At 50.0% G+C, this 11864-nt stretch overlaps 1 protein-coding gene across 3 annotated transcripts in view; it reads right to left on the bottom strand.

Moving 5' to 3' along the window:
* OTOF (otoferlin) overlaps nt 1-11864 on the bottom strand; it is a 71374-nt gene extending 59510 nt beyond the window's left edge. For all 3 annotated transcript variants that reach the window (XM_042887486.1, XM_042887484.1, XM_042887485.1), the window contains exons 1-3: nt 11786-11864; nt 8669-8727; nt 3691-3779 (exon numbers count right to left, since the gene is read on the bottom strand). In XM_042887486.1, the coding sequence (XP_042743420.1) occupies nt 3691-3779; nt 8669-8727; nt 11786-11864 (227 nt within the window). The remainder of the gene's footprint in view (nt 1-3690; nt 3780-8668; nt 8728-11785) is intronic.

An 11864-nucleotide genomic window follows, 5' to 3' on the forward strand; every position in this document is an offset into this window, starting at 1 on the left:
TGTGGCTGTGGGGCAAGGTTTGTTGGAGCTTCCACTCCATTACCTACTCGTGATGCCATGTGGTTGTCCATGGGTGCCTGAGACAAGTGCAGGCTAGAAGCTACAACCTTGGATCTACAGGAGACATGTGTCCTTCCTGAGACTGGATACCCAAAGAGCGCTGGACACATGCGTGGGCTCTGAGCTGAGCCCTCCTTCCCATAGCTACTGTACTGCAAAGAGAAGATGAAGCTCCTTTTGGGATTTGGCTTACCACTGTTTTCAAGGGAAAATAAACTTGGGCTGTTATTCCCATTTAGAATCATTTGAGTTAGAAGGGACCCTTAAAGGTCATGTGCATGAGCCCATGACACAGTATTTCATCACAGTCATTAGTTGATGGCTGAGGATACACACTGGTTTGATAGCGTTCTGAAGAACAAATTCACCCTCATAATTACCCGTAATAATGGGTTATTTGGCCAATGGTGAGCCATTTTTTGAGTCCTCATTTTAAATTTACGATGTCTTGGTGGAAGCCTAGGGCACTGCCAGGGATGAGGCACCCACAGCTCTTGAGCAACCTATGCCAGAGCCTCACCACGCTCATACTGAATAATTCCTTGTCTATCACTGATAAAGAATTCTTCCCACCCTTCCTGCAGCCCCTTTAGGTCCTGGAAGGCTGCAGTAAGGACTCCCCAAAGCCTTCTTTTCTCAAGGTTGAAGGCCCCTATTTCTCAGCCTGTCCCCATAGGAGAGGTGCCCCAGCCCTCTGAGCATCCTCGTGGCCTCCTGCAGACCCTCTCGAACAGCTCCATATCTTTCTTATGGAAAAACAATAATAATAATAATAAAGCATTCATTATTCAGCATGCTGAAGTAATAACTGAAAACAGCTACAAAAAATCCCTGTGACGAGTGTCCCTTTCCACCTGGGCTGCCAGCATGGCACTCCTCTCCTGGACTGGGCTGCAGGGACTAATTGCTCCTCATGCACCTTGTTGCTACAGGGATGTTTCTAGGATCATCTTACCTCTGTCTGTAAATGCCAGCACAGGGAAACTGTTTCTAACCTGAGGTGCTGTTTAGTTTAGAGGAGAGAGATGGAGCAGGTAATTAAAAAGCTCTGGAAAGCTTCAGCGGGGATTTGGGGATGACCTACATCTCTCTGACATCCCTGTGCCTTTATGGCTGATGGCAGAACGCTCCCAGTGTCCTGCCCTGAGTCATCAACACGGCAAGAGCATCCTCCAGCCTGTGCCTGGCCCCAGAGCTGCTGGAGAGGAGGAACTCTGCTTCTGAAGGCAAATGCACTCCAGAAACAGGAGCAGCAGTTCCAGCCTGTAACAACGAAAAGCAGGAAAACACACTGGATAAATATTTCTATGCGTTGTTCCAAGCCAGGGGGAGTTTGTGGGTAATCATCACCACCCAACTGGCAGCCTCTGATTCACTGGTAGCATTTTTTTAATGAAGTTGGAATAATAGAGAAATCCCAGCACAGCAAAGTGTTCATACAGGGTGAATGAAGAGAGCTGGGCTAAGCTGGCAGCAGTCCTAGGAAAATCATAGCAATGATCATGGAGCGTTCAATGAAAAGCAGTTGAACACCAGAGCACAGTCAATGGCATTCCAGGTAGGTTCATGAGGAGATAGAGCCTTCAGAACGGGCTTGGTTTGCTTCTTTTGAGCCCACTTGTTGGGTAGCTGTGTGCAAGGAATAGGTTCTTGTAGCATTCTCGGTTTAACCATGCCTGCTATCAGTGCTGCACACTAACAAGGGAAGATTAATGGGGAAATTCTACAATAGGGCATCTGTTGAAAGTCACCATTGAATGACAGAGCCATGGTACAGTTTTGCTGTTCAAGATATGTCTACTACATCACTGACTGCAGTGTAAAAACAGCTTGCAATAGGGTTTTGAAGGGATGTGAAGACTAAGAGCAGTCAATCACCAGGGAGCAGAAGAGGCACAAGAACTGTGAGGACCTTGGGATGTGCCTTAGTCAAACCAAAGGGCCAAGAACACTCCAACCAACACAACCTGCAACACTCCAACACAGCCTGCAGCCCAGGAGCAGGGAACAGAGACTCACCCGTGGGTGTTTATAACAGAAGTAGGGATGCTTGTTTGTTTCAGTTTCTCCCCAGAATTTGGTCTAAGAACAATCACGGAAACGTAGAACTATTCAGGTTGGAAAAGACCTCTCAGATAACCAGGTCCAACCCCAGCCACTCCATGCTCACTGCCCACATCCCTCAGTGCCACATCCCCACGGTTCTGGAACACCTTCAGGTTTGGTGACCCCACCACCTCCCTGGGCAGCTGTGCCACTGCAGCACTGCTCTTTCAGAGAAGAAATGTTTCCTAGTATTTAGAATCATTGAACTGTAGAGCCATCTAGGTTGGATGAGGTCTCAGTGGAAGATAAAGACATGCAGAATTCATCCTGGGCATTTCAAGCCCATCCAGCACCCCAGGACACAGCCACAGCCTGTACCACCAATTGCTACCGAAGGTAGGGTTGATCAGATGTTGTGCAGCCCAGGCCCAAATGAGTCAAAATAAAACTGAGGAACATAACCAAAGAGATGAGAATGATACAATAGAAGGTCATCCTAGGAGTGAAAGTGGCTCTTGGCAGGCTGATGTAGCCAACCTGCTTGTATATACAGCTCAGCAAAGCAAAAAAAGTCACTTGGTTTCACTTACAAGATATTTGTGTTGGGTGGCTGGAGATTGTTAAGAGGATTTCGCAACCTTGGAGGTAGAAGGAACCAACCCAAGTGGTTGCTTGCTCAGCCTCCAACCGTATCCTGTATATTCCTGTATACCCTGGCTATTCCAGTTCCCTTGGAGGAATAGAGGCAGTTCTTTTTTTGCAGACACAGGTACTCCACTTTCAACCTTTTAGCGCATCTTTCAAGTGGATATTTTTCTTTCAGGTTTTGAGAGAGAGAAAGAAGACTGTTCCTTTGTGTGCACAGCATGCAGAAATGTTGTCTAGGACGTAAATGAGGTATGCCCTGAAGTGCAGTTTGCTAAGGCAAAGCCATCTGATTCTGTTGGCAAATCTTCATTCAATTCTGCTGAGTGATGAAGGCATGAAGCCTCAGGCTGCCGTGGATGGATGGAGGGTGCGTCCCTGCGTGCCATCTGTCTCTAGGCTGGAGTAAATGTTTTGCACTGTGTTGCAATGGCATTAACCAGGGAAAGATGCCTGCTTGGTCACAGCTGGGGGGGGAAAACATTGAGGAAAGCATCAAAGGAGTGTCTGCCCAAAGAGAAACCACTACTGCATGGATGGAACATGAAAAGTGAAGCAGAGCTGGAATCTGCCCCCCAGGCCTCAGGCTTCCACGTATGTCTTTACTCCACGCAAGCCATCTCCTTGCCTTCCTCCTCCAAGTCAGTGGAACACTGACAATGGAGTTTCTGCAGCTCTCCCCCTGCTACTCAAGCTCCTGTTTAAATCAAGACAAAGGTAGGTAGCTTTTTTTTCTCTCTGTTTGTTGGTTTTGTTTCTTCATTTGGTTTTTACTTTTGTGTATTTAGCATGCTTGCCCTACACACCGCCTGCCCAACCCAGGAGACACCGCCAGCATCTTCCTCCCATTCTGGTCCCCAAACTGAACAGAGACTTGGATCCAGCTCAACCAAGAGCAAGCCCAGGGATGGTGGGAGGAAAGGGCAGAGCTGTTCTCACCTATTGGTGAAGACTTTGCTGTAGTTGAAGACCTGGATCTCCAAGATCTCATTCCCGTCGATGTTGCTTGCAACTGGCCAGCGGAAGGTCTGTGGAGAAAGGACAGGAAGGAGATGTCAGGGTGGTTTTGAGGAGCTGCTCTGGAGGCAGTGAGCATAGAGCTGAGGGGACCGTGGCAAGATCTTAACCAACCCTTCTTCTTATCAGAAGACAGATAGGACTGTCTTAGAGGGATCTTGCTAAACATGTGTCCTGGTGTCAAATGTATGTACATTTGGGATTCTTTTTTTTGTGTGTGTGTGCTTAGATTCAATTTTTTTTTTTTATTATTTTATTTTAATTTTGTGTGTGTGTCTTTTTTTCCCTTCCCAAGCCAAGAAATCACTCTGCCAGGCCAAATCACCTGAGCTTCCTTTGCTTCCCCAAGTCCCAGATCCCTTGCAGCATCCCATAGGCAAGCAAACCTCTGAGCAAGCTGCTTGGTGCCATGATGGATGGATATGTAGTTACATAGGGACATGGTGTCCTGGGTGCTGAGGCAGTGGGACCTGCATTGTCTGCATTCAGAGCCTTAAAAGGAAAATGCTTGTCAAGCAACTTCACAGGAAGACATTTGTGACTCTTCAGAAATATGCTGACTATCATTTTTGAAGCTAATTTTTCCCTTTTATGTTTTCTGCAGTGAGTCGAGGAAGCAAATGGGAAAGAAATTATCCAGAAATAGAAAACTAGAAATGGCCTTGCACTTGACTTTGTACCCAGTCACACTTTGGGAATTGCAGCGCAGACACGCTCTGCTGGAAAAATAAACCCTGGTCCACGCACAGGCTCTTTACCACTCAGCAGAAGGGCATTAAGGAAGTTTTATTGGAAAAAAAATTCATGTCAGAAAAAGCATTGGCACAAACTGCTCAGGAGGTTGTGGGGTCACCATCCCTGGAAGTAAGGAAGGTGGAGATGTGTCTCTGAGGGACATGGCCAGTGGGCAAGGTGGAATGGGCAGGGGGTGGGCTTGGTGATCTACGTGGTGTCTTCCAACCTTAAGGGTTCTATGGTTCTGTTTAGGGACACGGTCAGTGGTCAGGGTGGGGATGGGCTGGGGTTGGACTTTGTGGTCTTAGTGGTCTTCTCCAACCTCAATGATTCTGATTCTGTGATTGTCCTCGGAGCGTATTTTGGGGAGGAATTGGAACAAACAAGCATCCCTGCTTCAGTTATGGATGCCTGTGGCTGAGTCCCTGCTTCCTGCTACTGGGCTGCAGCTGGGATAAGGCTGCCCCTTGCCCTCTGGGTTTTATAGCCAAGTTAAATTCTGTGACCAGTGAACAGATCCCACAGCTCAGGTAGGGCTGCCGGGACAAGGCAAAGAAATAAGAAATCATCAACTTCCCCCTTGGTTTTAGAGGTTTGTCAGGCAGCAGAACAACAAATAAAGTCACTTGGAAAGCGCAGTGACCTAGAAAGGCTCCCAGCATCCCCACTGAGCTTTGCTGAGAGCCTTCCACACCACAAAGCTCATTTGGTTATGATCACACTGCGAGCAAATGCCAAAGCCCCACAATGGGGAGAACAGCAAACCTCAGGGATGAGTTACAATCTGCCACGTTCCTTCTTTCTGGCATTATTTGTGGCCTGATGCACACCGTGCTCTGTGTGCTAGAAGAGGTCTGCAGCCTCAGGAGGAGAAGCAGTGCAGGGAGGGACACCTACCTGCAGACACTCATGCAATCTGCAGAGTTTTGCCTGCAATCCTGGGGAAAGAAACATGCTGACATTTCCCCTTCAGGGGGTCACAGCTTTCCTATGGTTTCTGGACACCAATTCAGACAATTACACTGGTTAAAAGAGAGCACTCTTCTCTGAAATTTGTCCAGAACTCCCCCCAAATCCACCATCAAGATTATGAACGTCACTCATATCCCCAGGCTGAGAACTGGTCTCCAACTCCTCCAGTGCATGGAAAACCATTCCCAGTGGGTTGGGGTGTCAGTCCTGCTCCCCCTCCATCTTATGGACATCCCAGCAAACCTTGTCCATTGATCCCCTGAGGATGCTGAGTTCTAAGTCTAACGTAGACTTCAGCTGGGTATAAGGCTGAAGGGAGCCAGAGAAAATGGAGAACAAGATCTCGAGCCACCAGACACTGCCATGGTGAACGTGGATGTGGGTTGCAGTAGGCTGCCAGGACAAGCTGCCATCACCCCTTCCCCATCTGCTTCACCCCCATGTGGGTGTCCACACAGGTGTCACATCCCCAGAGCGGGGCTGGGAGCTACAGCAATCCACAAGCACTGTCACCCATCTGGGAGAGAAGGAGCTGAAGGTGCCAATGCACACCAAGTGGGACACGAGCCAGTGATGTGCCACTGATGTCAAGGAGGTTAATGATGTCTTGTGCTGCGTTAGGTGATGAGGGCAGCTCCTGTCCAAAGTACTGGGCTGCTCTGGGTGATCCTGTAGGGCAAGGGAGTGACCAGAGGGATCCAGGGGTGCCTGCAGCCCCAAGCATCCCAGGATTCATGCATTCTGTGAGTCAATGATGTCCCTTTAGGATGCTACCTGGCTGGCTGTTTATTCTCCTTGCTGGTTTTATTATTAAGAGTCTTATTAAAAGCCCTTTGCAAAGCTGAGCAAGTGGTGTTTACTGGGTCAGCTTTATCTGTTTTATTAACGAAGGGGAAAAAGAAGAAAAAAAAGACAGAGGCAGAGAAATGCCTTCAGAATGCAGAAGCCAGATGCTTCCAGTGAGTCTGCTTCAAAAGAGCTGGGAAAGGGCATCTCTGCAAAGCAGGTCTTCCTTTCCTGCAGCCCTGGGAGCTTTGGCTGCATGCTCGCCCTGCCTGCTGCCTCCCACACTGGTTACTCAGGGACATTTCCAGAAGTTCAGGTCAAGACTGCAGCAATGGGTCTCAGCTTTCTTGATCATGGCAGTGAACCTGACCTAGTTCCTTTAGGAGAAACTGAATTTAGGCAAGAAAGAGTGCACGGAAGCCAGTCATAGATTTCTATGCTCTGCACCATCACCAGAGGTCTCTTCCCTTGGAGCAGAAACAAGTCAGGGTGCACACAGGATATGATACAACTGTTCCTGACTGTGCTGAACAAGCAAAGCACTGCATTCACCCTCTTCCCCAGTCTCTGTAGAGGCACAGGTTCTGAATTATTCATTAGGCAATGAATAAAGATAATTGCAAAAGAAATAGAGTGAAGACAAACAAATGGAAACCACTGGGGCAGCCCAAATTCTGGCTGGTGGTGGCTTCTCCTGAATGGCTTGGTGTTTTTCCCTTTAGAAGATCACAGTGGGAGCTTATCATAGAATGATAGAAGCATCACAGTTGGAAAAGAGCTCACAGTCCAACCCCAATCCACCCCACCATGCCCACTGCCCACGTCCCTCAGTGCCACATCCCCACAGTTCTGGACCACCTCCAGGTGACCCCACCACCTCCCTGGGCAGCTGTGCCACTGCATCACTGCTCTTTTGGAGAAGAAATTGTTCCTAATATCCAACCTGAACCTCCCCTGGTACAACTTGAGGCCATCACCTCTCGTCCCATTACAGGACCAGGCAGATCAATGCTTTCTGCCAGCTTGATGTTAATGGCAGTCTTACTGACGGTGCATTCAATCTCCTCATCCAGATCACCATTAAAGATGTTTCACAGGGCTGGCCCCAGTGCTGGTCACTCATGACCGGCTGCCAGCTGTGTGGAACTCCATCCACCACCAAATGAGAGGTTTCATGGTGGAGGAGGAAACAGGGCTGCACTTCAAATGTTTTGATTGCAGCAGAGCTGCAAGCAGCAGCAACCTCATCCCAGCACCTACATCTGGTCCTGCAGGTTTGGCTGAGCTCCCAGCTGGAAACAGGAGTCCAGAAGTGTAGGTTTGCCCTTCTCAATGTACATCACATTGGATCCCCTGGGGAGCACCCCCACAGGTGCCACACTGGGACCTGCATGCTCAACAGCATTTGGCACACATTGAGGCACCTGAATGCCTTATGGAATGGCTACAAACACCTCATCACATCCAAGCAAGGGGTGGCTGACCTCTGCAGCCCCATTTCAGTCACAAAGGGCTGCCAGCTCCACCAGTGCACATCCCCAGGTGGTCGCACTGCAGACACCTCCCAGACAGGGCTTGTTTTCTTAGGGCAAAAAAGCTTCAGAAAGTGATAAACAGTTTAAAAGTCTTCCAGTTCCTTTTAGGATCCTCTGTTCTCCCACCCCTGGGAATGGGTTAACTTCTGTGTGAAACACAAAAAAATCAAAGGAAGCACCAGTTCTCTTTTAAATATGTATTTCCATTTCAAATGTGACTTCTTCATAGCATCTCTATTACCTGCTTGTGTGGGTGACTTTATTTCAATATTCTCTGGATTGTGTTCTTGGTAGTGACAGAAAGCAAGGCTGCATTTTGAAACTACACAAAGCTGGGGCTGCAGTTCCTTCTTTCAAACCCAATCCCTTCTCTTTCCCTTCCCAAGCCTGACACTGGGAGCTGGAGGCTGATCCATCAAACTGCAGGCACCCAACACCAGGATTTGGGATGTGAAGGGCTTTTACCCCATCAGGCAAGGGATCTGCAAGCACGGCACTTCTCAGTGCTGACAACACAGGTTGTTGTTTAGGAATAAAGCAGAATCACGCTGCCTGGATCACTGCCACCATGGAAATGCAGCAGGGCCACCCCACAACGACACCCTCCCCATCCCAGCCGAGGAATGGTTGGTTCAAGAGACCCGCTGGGCACCCACCAGAGAAGTGCTGGAGCACACGAAGGTGATGTCAGCACACCTAACCTTGAGATCTTTCCCCAGCACTGCTTTTATCCCACTGTGCTTGCACAGCGCTACGGCTGCCTTGGGAATCCCTCCGCTCCATAGGGACAAGGAGAATATGTGTATGGAGAAGCATGGCACAGGAAACCACACGTGTGAGGTGGAGCAGGAGGAAAACACCGCTCGTCTTACCTCATCAAACCTGGCCTCGTCCTCACAGTTTTCCAGCACTCGGGTGTAGAAGGAGAGCCCTGCAGGAGGAGAGGAGGAGCGGGTTGGTTGTGGCAAAGTGAATGGGGGGAGCCGCCCCACATCTGTCCTTTGGGATGCTGACATTTGCTTCCCCATGGAGCATCCCCCATAGGATAACCCCAAATCAGTATTTGTGGTTAGAATCTACTTCACAACAGTGCAGAAGGGAAAGTTATAGAAATTCAGCTTGTCTCTCTCTGAAACAAATTGAGTTTTTTTTCCTTCTGGAAAGGAATGCTGTCTCCTAGGTAATAAAAAACACTGCTGAGCAGTCGTTGGTGCTCAGGAAAGCACAGACAACCCTAAACCAGGGTACACAGAGGCTGGGACACCACTTATTCCTATGGGATCAACTTTTATGTTGTTACAGATTGAAATATCATGATTGCTTGGCTCGTTGTAGGGAGTGCCCAATCCCCTTGGCTGAGCCCTTTTTACTTTAACCATCATGCAAGGAGCAAAAGAAGATCCCTTCTCCAGGTGCTGGCAGACCTTCTGCCCCATGCAGCAGCAGAGCTGGGTGAAGCAACCCCTGAAGGTGTGTGTGTGTGTCCCAAACACCTTTGGGTTGTATATTATGAATAGTTTCTTCTCTTATAGAGTGGTGATGCGCTGGCACAGCTGCCCAGGGAGGTGGTGGGGTCACCAAACCTGGAGGTGTTGCAGAACTGTGGGGATGTGGCGCTGAGGGATGTGGGCAGTGGGCACGGTGGGGTGGGCTGGGGTTGGACCTGGTGATCTGTGAGGTCTTTTCCAACCCGAATGATTCTATGGTTCCCTGCTCCCTGCTATCAATGCAGTGGTTTCCTGCAGATCTCATGCCACTCAGCTCCACCTGCAGGACCGGGAATGGGGCCACCAGATGCATGATCACAAATGTTCTTGGCTATGGGGATAAGCAGCACCTTAGCCCTGGTGTCTAAGTGCACTGAGTCTCAGAGCAAAAACTATGCTAGAAGCAAGACAGCCTCTGGTGCATGGCAAGAGTTAGTAGGGGAATCCAGCCATGGGTGCAGCAGCCCCTGTGTGTGCCTGGAGGATCCAATGAGCTGTTATCCAACAGCAGCCATGAACAAACTCAGATCTCATTGGGAAAGAGGAGCTGGCCCCCATGTAATGAGCAGGATGAAGACATTCCATCAGAGGACACCTCCAGCTTTCCCATCCCCATCGCCCTTCTTTCTACTGAAGCCCCTGGTTATGTTCTCATTCTTACCCCAATAGCAGCCTGCAGAGCAAGGAAAAAAAGCCCAGTTTCACCCAGATGTGAGTGATTTCACCTGCAGAGCCCAAAGCTGGGAAGCTGCAAGGGCAGCAGATGTGGGGCTTTGTAGACTGGAGAACCTGCTGGGAAGTGATCAGTGTCTTGTGAATTAGTGAAGTTCCAAACCAGCCCCATGTCTCCTAAGAAGAGTTAAGCAGCTCACAGACCAAAGACTTTGGATAAGACATCCCAACCTCCCAGGTGCAGGTGGCCCCTGGCACTGGGTCTCCTGGGTGCCCAGTGAGTCAAGTCCTATGCCATGATGGGAGGAGAGCCCCTGATGCTTGGGGTTGGATACTGGCTGCAAGGAGCACCAGAAGAAGAGCACTGCCATGCTCCAGCACAGTGTTGCTCTGCAAATGCCTTCTGCAAGACCCACCAGTTGCTGTGTGCTGTGTGAAGGGATTGTGGTTTTGCTCAGAGATGCAATACAGGGGATTGAAGAAGGTACACCTGGCTGAGATAGCTGGGGACCAGAAATGACCTGCACCAGGATGGGCTGTGGGGGACATCTTGCTCCAGTTGTGGGACTGTTTAAAGGGGTGTCTCCAGAGTCACTGGAGAAAAGCAAGAGACTCTTCCCACAAGACTTCAGCTCAAAAACTAAGTGTCCATGTTGGGATGCTCCCTTGAGTCCGGCACTGAGGTCACAGAACATCAGGACCCTGATACGGCGAGATTGCTGGGTCCCTCTGGTTCCCTTCTGCCCCCAGCAGGGCCACCCAGGGCAGGGTGACCAGCACCACAGCCAGGAGCTGTTGAGGACCCCCAAGGAGGAGATTCCACAGCCAATCCGGGCAAAACCAACAGGACCAAAAACACAAACAGCTTCACAGCAGCTATGAACTCCCTATACCCTGACTCTGCTCCTTGCTCCCAAATGATTATGGGGCAAGGGGAAAACAAAGGCTGAGCCTCAGAGATGCTGACCACAAGTAAGCACTAAATACCAAGGAGCAGACCAGCTTGACAGAAAGACCATATTGCTGCTGCACTCTGAGCTCCTTCCCCCCATGTGATGCAAATGCAACATCTGGCCCAGGAATGAGGCACGGGCCGTAGCTGATGGGTAAATCCTTGTTCCCACCTCCCTGTTAGTAACACGCACAAAATCCTTGGTGTTTCAGAAAAAATACCTTCCCATAAAGATTGTACAACTTTGGTATCATCCCAGAGTGATCATCCCAGTCCCTGCCCTACAGCGGGGCAATGCAGCTCCACACAAGGTCCTGTCCCAGCTTCACACCAGACCCAAGGATTGCTCCCCCTGAGGTTTTGACAGCTACAACCTCAGGATCCAACCCTGCTGGGTCTGATCACTGGGAGCTTCTCCTCTCAGACTGGGTTTGATGATGACATTGAGTGTCCTGGTCACAAATCCCATGGGTCCTTAGGGTGAGCAGAGGGAGCAGAGGGAGAAGCATCCCCAAACAGCATACAGAGGTAATCTCTGCTCTATGCATGAGGCTAAGCACCCTGTTTGCCCAGCAGCTGATGGCAGCAGGCTGCCAGGCAAAACATTCCAGCACAGGGGAAGGAAGCACTGTTCTGAAGTTTGGTGTGACAGCAATTCTCTGAGCGGGAGGAAAACAGGGATGGGAACATGGAGGGGGGGGCGTAGCAAGGGAGCATCCCAAAGTGGGCTTCATCCCCCTTTTTCCCAGTGCATAAACCCCTCTCCCCAGGGCAGTGAGGGCTCACCCCCCTTCCCTTCCTAAGTGCAACCATTGGGGAGCATGAGGTGCAGCCCATCCCGGGACACATCCCCTCCAGCACTGCCCCCCTCCCCGTACCTCGGAAAGCCGCTTTGGCGATGCGATCTGCTCTGCCGCGGAGGCCGGAGACGGTGCGGAGCTGCAGCTGCAGAGCCAT

Source organism: Lagopus leucura, unplaced genomic scaffold, assembly GCF_019238085.1.
Source record: "Lagopus leucura isolate 7727_CA_CO unplaced genomic scaffold, USGS_WTPT01 Super-Scaffold_100088, whole genome shotgun sequence".
Lineage (NCBI taxonomy): Eukaryota > Metazoa > Chordata > Aves > Galliformes > Phasianidae > Lagopus > Lagopus leucura.